The 16,752-nt window shown below is 42.3% G+C and overlaps 1 protein-coding gene across 1 annotated transcript in view; it reads right to left on the reverse strand.

The window, feature by feature from the left end:
- The window catches only part of adgrv1 (adhesion G protein-coupled receptor V1), a 103,370-nt gene that overhangs the window by 67,632 nt on the left and 18,986 nt on the right, over nucleotides 1-16,752 (reverse strand). The window contains exons 14-42 of the mRNA XM_069178331.1: nucleotides 15,840-15,966; nucleotides 15,277-15,462; nucleotides 14,874-15,054; nucleotides 14,268-14,431; nucleotides 14,058-14,181; nucleotides 13,669-13,929; nucleotides 12,142-12,268; nucleotides 11,802-12,025; nucleotides 10,866-11,600; nucleotides 8,645-9,018; nucleotides 7,751-7,930; nucleotides 7,127-7,307; nucleotides 6,726-6,919; nucleotides 6,456-6,585; nucleotides 6,080-6,160; nucleotides 5,424-5,563; nucleotides 4,966-5,331; nucleotides 4,564-4,807; nucleotides 4,233-4,448; nucleotides 3,910-4,125; nucleotides 3,564-3,808; nucleotides 3,280-3,461; nucleotides 2,636-3,134; nucleotides 2,190-2,499; nucleotides 1,837-2,046; nucleotides 940-1,070; nucleotides 652-751; nucleotides 355-534; nucleotides 75-238 (exon numbers count right to left, since the gene is read on the reverse strand). Coding sequence (XP_069034432.1) covers nucleotides 75-238; nucleotides 355-534; nucleotides 652-751; nucleotides 940-1,070; nucleotides 1,837-2,046; nucleotides 2,190-2,499; nucleotides 2,636-3,134; nucleotides 3,280-3,461; nucleotides 3,564-3,808; nucleotides 3,910-4,125; nucleotides 4,233-4,448; nucleotides 4,564-4,807; nucleotides 4,966-5,331; nucleotides 5,424-5,563; nucleotides 6,080-6,160; nucleotides 6,456-6,585; nucleotides 6,726-6,919; nucleotides 7,127-7,307; nucleotides 7,751-7,930; nucleotides 8,645-9,018; nucleotides 10,866-11,600; nucleotides 11,802-12,025; nucleotides 12,142-12,268; nucleotides 13,669-13,929; nucleotides 14,058-14,181; nucleotides 14,268-14,431; nucleotides 14,874-15,054; nucleotides 15,277-15,462; nucleotides 15,840-15,966 — 6,472 coding nt within the window. The remainder of the gene's footprint in view (nucleotides 1-74; nucleotides 239-354; nucleotides 535-651; nucleotides 752-939; nucleotides 1,071-1,836; nucleotides 2,047-2,189; nucleotides 2,500-2,635; nucleotides 3,135-3,279; nucleotides 3,462-3,563; nucleotides 3,809-3,909; nucleotides 4,126-4,232; nucleotides 4,449-4,563; nucleotides 4,808-4,965; nucleotides 5,332-5,423; nucleotides 5,564-6,079; nucleotides 6,161-6,455; nucleotides 6,586-6,725; nucleotides 6,920-7,126; nucleotides 7,308-7,750; nucleotides 7,931-8,644; nucleotides 9,019-10,865; nucleotides 11,601-11,801; nucleotides 12,026-12,141; nucleotides 12,269-13,668; nucleotides 13,930-14,057; nucleotides 14,182-14,267; nucleotides 14,432-14,873; nucleotides 15,055-15,276; nucleotides 15,463-15,839; nucleotides 15,967-16,752) is intronic.

A 16,752-nucleotide genomic window follows, 5' to 3' on the forward strand; every position in this document is an offset into this window, starting at 1 on the left:
AATACATTAAAAACTGTCTTGCCAAATTTGAAGGGCAGAGAAATGGGAGTGTGGAGGACAACCATGGTTTTTACCTCTAGTATGGTGACAGGGATGGCAACTGAAGTCTGTCCATCCTGAAGGATTACAGAACCAGTACCAGAGATGAAGTCTTGTCCCGAGTCAGCAAGAGCGCCCTCTACCTCGGACAGGTTTTGTACAGAGCCTCTTGTAACCTCATAGGTGATATTCACTGCTCCTGCACACAAACATTTAGATATAATATCAGTTATAAGGTGAAGGATTACAATTTTTACAAAACATGTACACATGGAATGGAATAAATTAAAAAGGCAACTCTTAATCTTAACTGACCCGAGGCTCCAAACTCTCTATTGACGTAGATGTTTATAGTTTGGTCCCGTTCCTCTGTGGTTACCCTGAGGGATGACGGGGCAATAGACAACAGGCCATAGGGCTCATCGCTGGTGTCAACAGTTAGCACGGCCTCACTGCCTTGAACATCCAGGGCAGCATGGCCAGTCACCACAACACCTGCGTGGAATTCAGGGGAACATCAATTTGTGCCATTATTTTGACCTATTTGTGGTTTCCTCACAAAGGTTTCCCGAACAATAATTAACCAAAAAGATACCAAGAACGACTTATTACCAAACGTTTGTATGTGGGACAAGGAAACTTTGTATTCATCTTTGTCCTCTGGTGTGGCATCGTCAAGAAGCTGCAGGACTATGGTGTCATTTAGTTCTCCCTGTAAGAGACACACCCCAAATATATGATTAGAGCTGGAATTGCAAAATTACATTTAATCTTGTTTAGTTGATTTTATGAACTTAGAAGAATAATGATCGATTTGCTGCCAAAGCATGCGTCTCCATACTGTACCAAAAACATGTTAAGCTACAACCCCACAAAAAACTGTTGTGATCTGTCATTTACCTCAGTAAAGAAAAGTGTCCCTGAGGTTTGGGTGAAGGTCCGGTGTACAAGAGGCCCCTGTATAGTCCAGTCCACAGTGACATTACCCAGAGCTGGAGCTGTTCTTAACACTAATAACGACAACCTCTCACCTGTAATATGAGATATAATACAGTCAGCAATAACAGTACTCTAAAGTATTGTGTCTAGAAGTTTAAATACAGGTTATTAAAGATGAGAATATTCATTGACTTTTAATGTGAACTGCTGTCCTTATATAGTAGATGCCAGTGGAGGCATCTTAAGATCTCTAATTGTATGGACTCTTCAACCGCTCACGCATATATAATTTCAAGATAAAGACAACCAAGGTGCCCACCTGTTGTTGCCAATACTATGAGTGCCTTCCTTCACGTTAACATTCATGTATAATAAGGACACATCTCCAGTAACAGGAGTGCTGCATTGCAGAAATTCTTCTGCATTGTTTCAAGCTGGTTAGTCTCTGAAGAATTGCAGACTTGGTGGGATGAATTAAAACTCTTTACTTCATGCATGGCAAAAGGCTGATGTCATTTGTACTTATACAGCTAAACGTATTCCTTCACAGAGGAGCGGCATTGCAATTTGACCTTTGGGGATGCAAGAGGGAACATATGGCAGAAGTGGCATTGGGATGTCACTCTCACTGGGTCAGGAGACCAAAAATAAGGTGACATCAGCCACAGAAGAATACTTAATCAGACAAATGAGATTTCATTCCTCACATTGAGTCTGTAATTCATCAGAGACATAGCAAATCTCAAACACCCTGGATGAATTTCTGTACAAGCTGGAAGGTACTCTATAATATAGGGCTGACAAAGTGCTCTCACATATATAGTATCCATAGTAGAATCATCACATATAGCTACTCACCTTCTCTGGCAATGACAGAGCGTGAGGATGGATGGAAACCTACTATCCCAGCCACATTATCGTTAGCCAGGATCACTATGGTTACAGTGTCTGAGCTGGGCAGAATTCGACTTCCTCCCTCCGTATTAACCAGACCAATCATGAGGTTTTCATTGTCCTCCGGTTCAGTATCATCTCTGATTACTATCTCTATTGTCTTCTTCAGATCACCTGTAGGCAGAAAAGAGAAAGTACATGCAACACTGGTTAAGTGCATATGCTGATGTTTATTTAATTCATGTCAAGACACACTGGACCAATGATGACTTTTTAAAAGAAAGCAAACTATTGCTAAATACTGAAAACACACATACCATCAAAGACCAGAATTCCTCCAGGCCCAGTGAAGTCTGCCTCTGGTGTGGCCTTTCCTCCTACAAATCTCCACTCTACAGTGACAGTGCCCAGATTCCCCCCTCTCCTCTCTATAACCAGGGGCACCACAACAGTTGGCTCTTCTCGAACCTGTAGATAGAACTCCTCGTTTGTGGTGTTGGGACTGAGGCCGTAGATCAAAAATACGCCAAATGCATCTCCATTCATCCCTATAGTGACTACAGCTTTGTCCGGCTGACCAATGGAGGGCAGGTTCTTCTGTGGCACGGTCAAATTTACCAGTTCTACCTTCAAACAATACATGATGAAACATTTGTTATAGTTTTCTGTAAAACTGTGTTGACAGTTAAAATAGAAAGCATGAAAAAACAATTAAACAATAAATAACAAAGGGCAACATACAGGTTATAGGATTGCGTTTTACCTTTAATATCTGTATGGAGAAGCTCTCATCCATTTCAGGGAATGTATCTGTCAAAATTAGGACTGTGAGGTTGGCATCCCCTGATCCATCGTCCATGAAGGCACTTTGGACAGTCACAGGGGTGTAATCACTCCCTGCCACAGCCTGGCCACTGAACAAGACAGCAGCTGCAGTGGCGTTTTTTACATAAGTCATAACCTCAGATTTAGAGGTCAGCTGGTCAGCCCCTGAGGGCACCCAAGTGCAGGATGGTGGGGTCACACCAGAAGAAACGGAGAAGGCCTGGCAGGCACGCTCTCTCAGACAAGCTGCAGCACATGCAGCCAAAGTGTCTCTCTGACCAGTGATGTTAACTGTCCTCATGGGGGCAGAAGCTGGAACACCTGGTTTTGGGAGGTTGTAGTACATCGACAGGTTCTGGCCAACAGCCTGAGCTGAGCCAACAATGTCAAATTCAGAGATACTGTACATGATTTCCAAGCGACCAAAGTGACCACCTCTGGAAAAAAGGCAATGGGGATGATAGAGAAAAGACAGCAGACAAGAAATGTTGGTTTAATGCGAGTAAGAGTCCAAAAAAATTATCAATATAAAAATAAAAATTAAAAAATACAACCATTATTAAAAGCAATATTTTAAAATACCTTCTGCGGACAGTAATATTGGCTCTATAAACTCCCTCCAGTGGCTCCTGGACTCGGTAAACAGACTGTTCAAAGTAGACTGTCCCATATGGGTTGTCATTGGCAGGCACTATTATGCTAACAGACGTATCAGCTCCCAGGTTTCCTCCATTACTGGCACCAGTTAGTTCCACCTTAATTATCTAGAAAAGACAGATGGAGTGTAACCATCATTACAACTAATGTAAAAAATGGTGTAAAATATTAGAAAATTTACAACGGTCTTTTCCCCCTTAGCTTCTTACCTCTGTGATTTCAGGTACATCGTCAGCTAAAATCTCCACTCGCAGTGTCTTCATGATGTCACCAGGGGCAAATATCACCTCTCCTGAAGTGGGTCTGATGTCCCCTACTGCTAGTTTACCATTGACAATGGCCTGCCATTGGACTGCAACTGTGCCAATTGTACCAGCATTGCGCACAATAGGCAACGTAACCTCAATAGAGTTAGATCCTGGCTCCTCTATCGTAACTGAAACAGCCTGGAAAACTAGGTAGATATAAAATGAAGGAAAGTGGTTGATAAATAATGTCGAATAGTAGAAATTGCTATTGACAGATTTATAAAGATCTGGGATAATGCCTACTAACCGAAGGCACCAAAAGGGTCATCAGAAGGCAGTATGGTGATGATGGCACGTGTGAGCTCCCCCAGAAGAGCTCCTCCTGTGGTCTGGTTTATCAGCTCGATGAGAAAGGTCTCCTCCAGCTCAGGCACCACATCATTGATGACATAGATGGGAACAGATTTACTGGACTCCCCCTCAAGGAGGACCACATCAGTCGAGGCTACACTGTAGTCTTCACCTATAAGATTACACACATGCACATACATATGGACAGTGCCTACCTGCTCACACACAAATCATAGAAAGATTGAAATCGATGGTCTACTATATGTCCTCAATACTTACTGACTCTGGCGGTTAAAGGCACTGCTCTGAACTTGACAGACACGTCAGCAAAAATCCCCCCGACACGTGTGACATTTATTATGGGCCCAACGTAGTGCTCAGCCACACTGACAGCAGAAGCTGACAGCTGGAGGACTCCAAAAGCATCGTCGCTGGCTTCTATTATCACCTGGGCTACAGTTTCAGTCCTGGGGCCCAGAGAAGGGGAGTTGGAAACTGGAAGAAACACAGGAGAATATTCTATCAGTTGAATGTGGTAAAGTATCACTATGTCTTGACTGTGACTGACTATGATTTCTTCAGGTCAAATCTTCCACCGTCAGTATCTTACTGAGTCTCTCTTGCTCTCCTTGGATGAGATGAACACTGATCAACTTCACAAACACTGACTCATCTCTTTCTGGATCCTCATCTTCCAGCACGCTGAGGGTGATGTTTGCTTCACTCTGATTGACCAAGAACACAACAGAATCGAGGAGGGGAACAAAATCCCTCCCCTCAGTCGCTCGACCCACCCCGGGGGTCCCGTAAGGTGCCGGATCTGCCTCATTTAGTGTCCCATACGAGACTTGCACCTAGATAAATTAAAATAGGAAAATGTCATAGAATTTGATAACTCGACATGTGGACACTTGTCATTCTAGTTTATGAATTAAAATGCCATAAAAAACAAAATAGCAAGAGGCTTTTATAATTTCTGAAAAGTTTCTAAATCCTCTACTGTTGAACACACCTGACCCATCAGGCCTCTCTGCCGCAGGATGGTGAGGGAGACAGTTGAGTCAGCTTCAGGAAGTCGAACAGATCTCGTTACATTACTGAATACAAAAACACCATAAGGATCGTCACTGGCGAGCACAGTCAGGGAAGCCGATGTCTTGATACCCAGACGACCATGTGAGACGTTCACCAAGGACACATTGAAACTCTTGTCCAACTCAGGGATCTCATCGTCGGCCACACTGATGATGATGTTCTCTGACGTCTGTCCAACAACAAAGCGGATGTTCCCAAACCTGGTGAAGAGCTCCTCCTCAGAGCTGGGATCAGCTTCCCAGTACACAGTCACATTGGAGAGGTCACCAAAGGACCGATCCACCTGATAGAGAACAAAAGAAAACATAACACATAGCACAATGATGGAACAATCACAGGACATTTCCTAATTTTTAAACTGTGTATTACACTGACCTGCAGGACCACAGAGCTGTGTCCACCCTCAGGTTCAGTCCCATTAACAGACAGGGATTCAGGACTGAACTGAAACACTCCATGGGCATCATCAGAAGCAGCAATGGTCACTGTCATGTGGGATGCAACTCCCAAGCTGGCTGTACAGAAAATTACACGTGTTACTATTAAGCAACACATTTTGATTGCATTTTTAAGAGTTTCAGTTTGAAGTAAATGAGAAGTACCCATTGGTCAGACAAGAGGAATGTAAAGTGATGATCTTTTCAAATCAAGCAGATGTTTGTGACAGGAATAGCCGAATAATAACACAACTTTTTTTCCAGTAGATACATTTATATTTTGGTCAAAACCATCAGATTTCATGTGTGGAGGGTATTTCAGAAGAGGTGATTGCAATCCAAACCTAGTGTAAAACACTGGGGTATCGGATGGTTCATGTCAACTGCTTTCCCCATCTGGCCCCTGAGAGACTATTTGCTTTTCCCACATCGCTCTCCTTGAGAACTTCTCACAGGGGTCACAGTATAATGTAAATACCACACGTGCATGCACACACGCACACACCTACAGATGTGTGTACATGCACTAAAGTGTAGGGATGCAGGAATGGAGACAAGTAGCAGTTTGGGGGAGTAAAGGTGGGGAATACTTACCATGATGGTGATAGGATGGAAGGAGGAATTGATAGTCACTGTCCCCACTACCACTCCCTTCACTATGCAGAAACTGATCCACTGATGGATCACACACGAGGATCACAGGAGTGTCACACCAGGTTAGAATCACACCAGAGAGGTAGAGGTCGAAGGGTGTATAGGAAGGAGGGTAGGTAGGTCGTCACATATGTAGGTATTGGGAAGCACACGGGGGCATCACACCAAACACACAAGGACAGTAGTGTAGAACAGGGTAAGTTCAGCTTCAATTAAAAAAAAGACTGACAATAAAGAGTTCTAATAAAAATGTACTAATCTACTAGGGCCTAAAACAAATCAAAATGCGATTTAAACTGGGGCTCAAAATTCTCACCTCCTCCATCAGCATTGTAGAGCTCCACTCTAAAAATCTTGTCTAGTTCAGGGACAGGATTGTCTACGATGGTGACACTGATGAACTTCAACCTCTCCCCTGGAAGGAAATCCAACATGCCCTCTGAGTCCTGCCAGTAGAATACAGACAGACAGGAAACCAGGGAAGCAGTGAAAATGTATTTTCCCTTCATCTGCTTGTTTGTTTATCAATACATTATCATTGTGCATGCATCGGTAAGATGACAGACAGACGTCGGTGAAAACTAACCTCGTAGTCTTCAGGGCTGGAGGCCGTGAAGGGGGAAGTCCTGTATCCTACCATGATCCTTCCCAAAAGGCCTTGGGCCCTGGCCACCGGCAGACGGATCTGTCCGTCTTCCTCGTTGACAGTGATGTGGGCAGGTTCTAATGCTGGAGAGATCAAACCCTCCGCTGGAGGACTGGGCTGAAACTGCAGCAGGCCTGGATCAGGAAAGAGTGAGTGTGTTTAGTGATGGAAACAAGAGAATATGTAATAAGAAGGAGGTGAAAAGGAAGTAGTAAGGCAGTGTGTGGGAGGTTATGAACATATATGGAGAAAAAGAGAGAAACCAACAGAAGCTTATGAACTCTGATAGCTTGAATAGCATCACTGCAACAACACTGTTTTTTGGGAAACAAGGTGAATACCATAGGGATGGTCACTAGCTGTGACAGTGACGGTGTTGACAGCGTTATTGGGGTCGATGCTTGCCCCGCTGGTGGGGGTGGAGCCTGGCTTTCCGTCACCAGACTCTGCTGACAACAGTGTGATTTGAAAGGACTCTGCAAGCTCTGGGAGGTTATCATCCAGCACCATCAGGTTCAGTACCTAACAGGAAGATAGGAAAACCTTATACTTATATTTTGTAAAACAAATAGTTTATATTCCAGCCCTCATTGGTGGTTGATTTGGATAGCTATTGATATTACAACTATTTTTTGGGGGGATAAATGTGGTCTTTGTGTCTTTGTTGAGCAAACTGTATCATCTGCTGACACCTGTTAATTTGTCAGAAACTCTGCTACCAACAGACCACTAGATGGAGCTGGTTATCTAGAAACATTACAATTGGATGACTTTAAATGACTGCTATTAAAGTGTAAACAAAGTTGTTGTTTTTTTTAATCATATTCTTAGGAGTAATTGCAGTGTGCACTAGTTTCTCCACACCTGTTTGCAGACAGTGAGTGACCGCACACGTTGTCACCTCGGATGAAATAAGAGGGGCTTCCCCCAGCTCCTGCAAGACTTTCACACACACTCACACACACCTCAGAGCGCTGTCCAGGACCGAATAGCACCGCTCCAGTCGCATTAACAAAGTCTTGATGGGCTGGCATGTCACTGTCTGAGCTGTCTAGTTGGGTAACAGTGTAGTTGACATAAACATGGTCCAGAGATCCCCGCGTACGCTCAATCACACAAGAGATAGTGGAGCCCTCTTCAGTGGTCTAGAAGGACATACAAAGAATTAAAAACACACATTTATTCAGAACCATTGGAGGATATAATCAATACTAAATGCATTTCACTGTAGTTTCTTAGGCTTAATTGAGCTAGCGTTATCAACTAGGCTAATGGGCTGATTTAATTCCAGCACAGTAATCATGGGATTTAGAGAAGGAAAACTTGATAGCCCCCGTGCCTCTATGTCTTTCTATCCCCAAATGGTGGAGGACATAGAGGAGATCCTCTGGTTCTGATGGAATGCCATCCGTTGCCCTGCCACCTGTTCTACTGATGGATACGAGGAACAAGATCTCCCGTTTCCAGTGATGGAACTCCTGATCCACTTCTATAGGAATGCTCTCACTGACAGACTTGCTGCTGCATCACCAGCTGTCGCTCTACCTGAGAAGGCCCGTTCATCCAATCCCACTAAAAAGAGAGAGCATGCTCTCCCTGCAGCCAGGCATGGAGGCTGATAAAATATGTAGCAGGACAGGGACTGACAAACCAATTGGGCTTACATTACATGTGTTTCTATGCATATGTTCACTGTGTAGACACAAGTAAGTCATGACACTGATGACAATAGTACTGTCATCGTGGGCATGTGGCTTATTTCACATTTACTTTTACATATAACTTATTTTACGTGGCTGAAAGGTTCCTGTAGCAGACTGATCAACTAAATGCCACTAACTTAAATACTGTGCACTTACATCGGGTATGCAGGCACCAGTGAATCCAAAAAGCCCATTGGCATTGTCACTCTTCATGACTCGCAAAACAGCAGTGGGTCTGGGGAGGGGGAGGCGCGCTCCACCACGCACTGCCACCAACTGTAGAAGGAACACCTCCTCGCCCTCCTCCTCGTTGTCATCTCTGACCTCAACCACGAATGACTTTTGCCTCTCGTCCTGCCGGTACCGTAGGTAACCTGAGATGTTACGCAGGTCTGTTTTAGCAGGCTGAGTGTGGAGCTCGTGGATGTGGCTGCGGTTCAGCTTAGTGTGGTACAAGCGGACGTCCTGGAGAAGGCCAGTGTAGCGCTGTTCGCCCCCAACATTTGACCCAATAAACACTGAGGCAGGTCCTGGAGTAAAAATACCCAGAAAACAATGTACAATGTTTTATATCAATAAAATACAGTATATCAATATACAATAAGAAGAATTTTAACCAGAAACTGTAAAAAATAATACAATGTTTAAGCCATACAAGTAAGAAAGGCTTAGACAAATAAGTAAAACAAAAATTACCATTACCTCAAGCACAACACGATATGATGTAACAATATGTCAGAGAGGCATTAACATTTTGGTGGATTGATGTGATGCTTGGTCAAAAGCAGACATACTAACCTGAATTTGTTTTGGTGTTAAGTTTGTGTCTGACAAGATCACATGTTTAGAGCAAGTTTCACTGTACCTTTAAAAGCTTATAAACTGCTTGAATCTTGTATATAATTCCCAACATCCCACTTTCGGTATATAATAGTGTTGTTTTTGTTTGCTTAGCTATAGTCACACAATGACAAATATTTTTATGAAATAACACAAAGATAAAATGATTTGATTTAATGTAATTCACATTTAAAGTTGTTAAAATTATGCAACTCAAAGTTTTTCCACAAGTCTGTGCTCGTTTAAGATCAGGTGAGTTCATTCAGGTTGAATTTAAGTTGCATCAATTTCACGCTTATTATTGCGACATCTTGTGGTGATGTGCACCAGTAAAATAACGAGGGTCATCTAATCCAATTATTATTAATAGTGGAACCAATTTGGTTGTTTTGGTTGGATCGTATTTGGACCACAAACAGAATCTTGATTAAAGCCATCAGATGCCTCGGTCCGGCTCTTACTCATTACTCATTTATACATTTACACCTCCCGCGCCTATCAATTCCTCTGCTTGTACAAAATGGGACAAATGCGGGAAATCTACCACAATGAGCAAGTACAAAGTCCTGACACAAAGCAGTGCATCTGTGAGGTTGAGTTACCGGGAGCAGACAATAACACGACATGACTGATGATTATGTCTAAATCTACTGTGACTGCGGTTAGCCAGAGGCATCAGAATATTTCCCCTCTGGGAGCTTTTGGTCAAATACTGGCTATTGTCTCAATCAATTAGAGAAAATAGGAAGAAAAGAAGATGCCGACTGATTCCCTTCAGCAGTAATAATGTCCAGCAGTGTAAAGGCTAAGTGGTCACTCAAGCATTGCAGAGGAGTCCCAGTAGTCCTGAACAATGAGTAAGCACGTGAAGGTAAACATGCTTTTAAATTTAAGAATTCAAGACTTCCATATGGGAAAATGAAACAAGTTTGAAACCCCTTCCCACACAGGGCCTTCAGATAACATTTTGACATTGAATTAATGTGTTAGACAAAATGCCTCTAACACTGCAAGCATCAAAAAGGGTAACTTTCTCACAGCTTCACATTCAAACTAACTGGTAATACTAGTTACAAGCGCCAATTAGACTCATTAAAACTCAAACAATGGATATATCAATAGATATATGACATTTCTGTTAGTTTCATCAAGCTGTTTTTGTTGACCTAAATAAAAGCAATGCAAAACATTATGCAAAATGATGACGATTACACTCAAATAATTGCGATCAGGCGATGATGTAATAATCGGGACAGGACAAGTGCAAAAAAAAAAATTAGTTTTTCATTTTTTGGGTATTTTGGTAACAACTAACAGCGGTGCAAAGAGGCCAATATTTGATCTTCAGACCAAAGGTATATCGATCAACTACAATGTCATGTGGAACCTGCTCCAAAGTGACAACTCGTGTTAACCACAGACCAGTAGGAGCTCCTATCTTGAGCTTCATAATAAGATACGATGAACACTGACTATATGCTCAACAACATGAACTGTCACTATGATATGTTTAATAAATCTCAGTAAAGCAGCTTACCATCATTGATGCCCTCTCCTTTGATGCTCTTCAAGCCCCCGGGAATAGGGCTCCCATCCAAGAAGAACTCAATAATCCCATCATCAACTGTAATGATAACATGCAGCCATGTATTATCCTCCATAAACTTCTCAGCAGTGGCCCGGGCCACCTGGGTATTGTTTGACCCGATTACTGTATAGTACAACATCAGTGTGACATGGGACTCATTGGTGTGGACCTTCACTCCATAATACAAGCTCCCGTTTCTGGTTCCTTTGGACACTATAAAGCCGTCCGTGTCTTGTCTGGGCACCAGCCAAGCAGAGAAGGTGAAGTTGCCAACGGCAGCAGGCCCATCTTCAGGGGAGATGGTACCATACGCTCCTGGAAGCCCAGAGAAAAACCACGTGTCCGTGGCTGAGTGATGTCTCCGAGCATGAGGTCTGAGCTCAACCTCGTCGGGAAAAGAGGCCAGAAGGATCAGGTCATTCATGAGAGGGAGGCCCTGTGGGAAGTTTCCAGAAACAATCTCCCAGGCAACCCGCACATCACTAAAGGTACCCTGCTGTCGGAGGATGGTGAAGGAAGTGACATCAGCCATATCATCTTCAGGGGGTACATCTTCAGCTACTTCTTGGTCCAGGTTGCTGTCAGCGATTGTGAAAACACCAAATGGGTCATCATTAAAAGGGATGAGAACTGAGGCATTCAGAGAAGTCTCAGCTAGTCGTCCACCCTCCCCGGGGTAACCACCTAAAAATAAATTATGGACAAGATTTGAAGAGTAAATATAAATATACAATTCAAAGTGCGGAGATTTTAAAGCTGATTACTCAAATCAACTTTAATGGTGAGTTTAAACTCAATTACAACATAATTTTGTGATAGCAGCTGCCAATTTTCTCTAGTGATGAATTTAATCTGTTAAATTTGATACTTTTATATTAAACTTACCCGAGATATTTACCAGCCTGAGCACAAAATACTCATTGAACTCTGGAAGTTTATCTGAGATGGCCTCCAGGACAATAGGCTCAATCTCCTCCCCTGTAGTGAAGGTGATGGAGCCATTTGTGTTTGTAAACTCCTGGTTTTCTTCCAGAGGAGTCATTGAGTCGTTGGCAAATAGCTGCCAGAAGACTGTAACATTACCAAAATGGCCTCTGGTACGTAGTACACTTGGAATGAAGAAAAAAGTAATTTCAGTGAAGGAAGGCCAGCAAAAAAAAAAACGTTTAAACTCTTTAAAAACTTCTAAATAAAAATGTTTTGTATAAAGAAAACATGAACTTACAAAAACTCATTGGTCTTGCCCTCTTCAACAGGTTTTTCTGTAGATTCCAGAGAGAAAATCCCATTGGCATCATCATTGGCTTCAATCACCACAGTAGCTGTGTCTGATCCATACACAACAGCATCGCCTGTGTGCGCATGAATATTATCAGGTTAGATCAGGACCTATGCTGATGCAGTCTGCATCCTCAAATAACCAAATTATGGATGGACAGACAGACAGACAGACAGACAAACAGACAGACAGACACTGAAGAAAACCAAGGACAAAACCTTAATACACTGCAATCATTTATATTTAAAGATTTTTTTTTTTTTAAATAATTAAAAAATAATTACAAGGGAAGGGGATTTTGCTGACATAGTGTTCTCATAACTGCAATAACCTCTTACAAGCACATACCTTAAGTTGCCAGACTACGAGTTCACTGTAACAAGCATGCAAATCCGCTCATGATTAAATCAGGCAAGGTAAAGGGTTTCAAGGTTCCAATATGAGTTTGGTTGACCTTAAACATTGAGGTTCTTGACTTTTAACACATTCCCCGCCAGGACAATCCCCTGGCATAAACCAGAGGCTAACCCTTCACTCGGCTCCACTCCTTGCTGATCAGTAAACAGAAAGAGACCAGTGGAGTGTCCGCCCTTTGTGTCTTAGAATGTCTGGAGTCTGATAATTAAGGTCCTGTTGGGGGCCCGGCAGCCTTTCAGTCACATACATGAAACACAATACTGGGATTAGGAGAGCTTTCAGTGTTATCACAGAAAAGTCTAAATAACCCAACTGTTCCTTTATGTATATGTACAACTGGCATTAAGGTCCCATATTGTAGAAATTCAGATTTCCCTTTCTGCTTTTTGATTAAAAAGCAGGTCACAAACACATGCTCATGTCAAATGTCCACCCTCAGAACAGCTCACTGTCCAACCCTTTATGTGGAGGACAACACAGAGCAGTCATTCTGATGCAAAGCCAGCAAGCTACAAGACCATAGAAAATGTATGATCAACCCAGCTCTGCGTCAATTAGAAAAGAGTCAGCCAATCAGAAGAGAGGGTCATAAATATCAATGCACCTTAAAGGCACAAAATAGCCTTTTCTTGGTAGAGATACTGAGATAAGCTGAAAGCAGATGTGTAACTGTGTTGAGATGGTTTTTGGAATTCCAAAGCGCAAACATATCTTCTTATGGATATAAAAACAGCAAATAAAATAGGAAAAGTGTAAAATATTAGACCATTAAGACAAAAGAAAATAAACAAAGAAGAAGGTGTTGACGTTACTTTGAGATGAGGTATAATTTAGAGATTTGACTATGGGAATCCCGAAAGAAAAGACAACTGACTTTCAGCAGTTTTAATGATCAGGAGGAATGCAGATATTTTCATTATCTTAGGGGACCAACATCTATGAAGACATGACACATCCTATGTTGGCTGACATGAGAACAGATTCACAGAAGATATCCTTATAATATACGGAAAAGACCTCTTCTAATCACCTGTTTAAAAATAAGCCCAAACTCACCTGTGGCATTGTAGAGTACAATGTAAAAAGGTTCATCAGTCTCTGGTATGTGTTCATCTTCAACAGCCACAGAGATGTTCTTCATCCATTCACCCACTTCATACACAAGCAATGTGTCATTACTCAGCATGGTCAGGTCATCTGGTGATGCGTCACCGTATTCCACTCGATACATCACTGTGGCCACAAAATCTGCCTGCCCCGCTCTCAGAACAGTAAAATTGGCGACCTCGCCTTCCTGAAGCCGGACAATGACAGGTTCTGAGGTGAGAGGTTGGAGGAAAAGGAGAGATGTCAGTGAAGGTGAGAAGTGATCGCTTGTAGCTATGACATACTAATGTGTTATTACAGTCAACAATAGGATCCTTCTTATATAATAAAATACTTACCAGAAAAGTAAATTGGGTCATCATTCTTATTGATCAATAAATTGACATTGAGTATGTTTCCCAGTCTTGCTCCACCTGTAGCATTTAACAGTGTGATGGTGAAATTCTCCATGTCTTCTGGGATCTTAAATAAAAAATTCAAAAAATTGAAATTCAAACAAGGAAATGTAACTCAGTTGTTAATTGCATGCAATTTCTTGAACAATTTACCTCATCGGGTAAAGAGAAGAGAGTGAGGTTTTTCAGGTACTCCCCCTCCTTGAAGGTGATGTTTCCGTGCACGGGGCTGACATCTCCGGACAGAGCCGGCTCCAGGACCCACGAAACTGACACTTCTTCGAAGTGCCCCCTATTCCTCACCACTGGGTACACAGCTGAGGGAGAATAGAAATATACAGATTATCTATTATCGATATTAATTCTCTTGCGTATGCACTTTTCTTTTTTTCTTTGTCACAACTAAACTTCACATGATTTTAATTTTACAGCTCACTTGTATGCCTGGTTGCTGAGAGCAAACATGGGTGATACATTTACTAAAGGCTTAAAGGAGCTTTTCATTTCTCCTAACTTGCAAAGAATCTTGTGCTGTAGAAGTTGACCAATGTACTAGTTTGTCTGCATTAACATGCTCTTCTGCATTAAACAAAACTACAGACAGCACTTTTCTTGTTTTCATTAACATAACAGTCAGCCTCCACATGCAGACCAGTGTTCTGTGATTCACTGCAATTAGGTCCATTTTAAGTGTCAATGAGATATCACTTGAAATGGAAAAGTATCACTATTATCTAGAGGAGTGCTCCTTCAAAGTACCCCGGTGCGTCTCGTTTCCTTTGCTCTCATTGATGGCCACCGTCAGTCCTGATTGGATGAACTCAATGACCCCAAAGGGGTCATCATTTTTCCGCACCGTGATGTTGACCTCCCTGTGGTTGCCTAGACGACTGGGTGGAGTGCTGTGGCTACTAAGTACCACGGAGAAAGTCTCGTCCAGCTGTATGCACACACACACACACACACACACACACACACACACACACACACACACACACACACACACAAAACAGGTTTACAGCATGATGAGAGCTGCTAAAGTTAAACTCGAATAATATTGAAACTGGAAAACAATATGTATCATGTAACCACAAAATGTCAACATTAATTTAAAAAAAATCTACGAAAAAATAAATATTATGACTATTAACCATGTTCTTACCTCAGGCACCCCATCAGGCCTTGCCACCAGTGCCACCACCACCTCTCTCTCCCCTGGTTTGAACTCCAGGATGCCCATTGCACCATAAAACTCTGTGCTGCCTGAAGGCATGACGGCATATCGTACCAGCTGTTTCAGCAGTTGTCCCTGGGCTCTGACCACATGCAGTTCCACAGCCTCACCCTCCTAGGTTTACAATGTACAGATGTCATGAGACCACAGAGACAGTAGAGAAGATAACAACATGATGTTTTTAACCCCTTACACACAAGGCTATTTATTGAAATTTCCATCTGGTAAGAAAATCACCAGATTCTGTCAGTAACAGCTGCATATCTGTGAGGTCAAAATGAGCAGCCTCAGGTCCTATATGAGAGACATTTGGGAGATTTTTGAAAAACAATAAGTCTCTGTGTCTCCATCAATAGGTCAGAGTGAGATCTAAAAAAAAAACTGATATTGAACCACAAACCTCCAGGGTTATTTGTAGCTGCATAAACACTACACAGACTAATCTAAATAAATAATTGTAGATTTTTGTTTGTTTGCGGTTTTAAACTTACATTGATAACCCATGGACCTCTGAAGAACTGGGAGAACTCGAAGACTCCCCCAGGGTCATCGTTCTCCATGATTATAATCTCTCTGGTGGTGAAGCCAGCTTTCAGGATCTGATTCTCAACATTACTCCTAAGACACACACAAGCACATACACATAGTTAAATCATAATGTAACTTTGACTGAAACATAGCTGAAGAAACAGTGTAAGATATTTTATTTTGCAAACACCATCTTTAATGTGGGATTGTAGAGCTGCTTTTAGTGTACCCATGTAAGACTGATACATGTCAGCGTCATGGCGCAGCAGATGACAACGCTGACATGGCAGTTTGTTGGACTGTTGCTTTAGTTGAGTGTTGCAATAATAACAACAATAGCTAAACAGCTCAACTTGAACTTCGTAATGCATTCCGTGGATTGTGTGATCATCCATTATTGACTCCATATGCTGATGTAATGCTGCTTCGACCACTTTTAATAACAATGTCAATCAACTGCATGCCTGCATCTTTATTGCAACACAGGGGGGTGCGTGTGTATATGTGTGTATGCTGAGAAAATTGGAGCCATGCAAGCATAACATAAAGGGCATCACAAAGACATGACAGAATGAAGCACTCCAAACAAACAGTCCCAGCCAAGGCGCTCCATACATACAAACACTTCCATCTTCAAAAGGCCTGGTTAAATTAGAGCAAAAACATATAAAGAAGATTCTCTATTTACTACCAACAATCACTCTCTTTTGGATTCCCTTTTTTCACACCATCGCAGAATCCCCCACCCTATCCCAGTCCCCCTCATCCCCACATTGACCAAAGACCCCAGAAATCCTGAAGTAGGCCCTTCGCTGAAAAACAAAGACCTGATTCACACCACACAAAAGGCCCAGGTTCACTCCACTCTCCACTTAC

This window comes from Embiotoca jacksoni, unplaced genomic scaffold (assembly GCF_022577435.1).
Source record: "Embiotoca jacksoni isolate LCO1_2020_lvr unplaced genomic scaffold, fEmbJac1.0.p SCAF_8, whole genome shotgun sequence".
NCBI classification, from domain to species: domain Eukaryota; kingdom Metazoa; phylum Chordata; class Actinopteri; family Embiotocidae; genus Embiotoca; species Embiotoca jacksoni.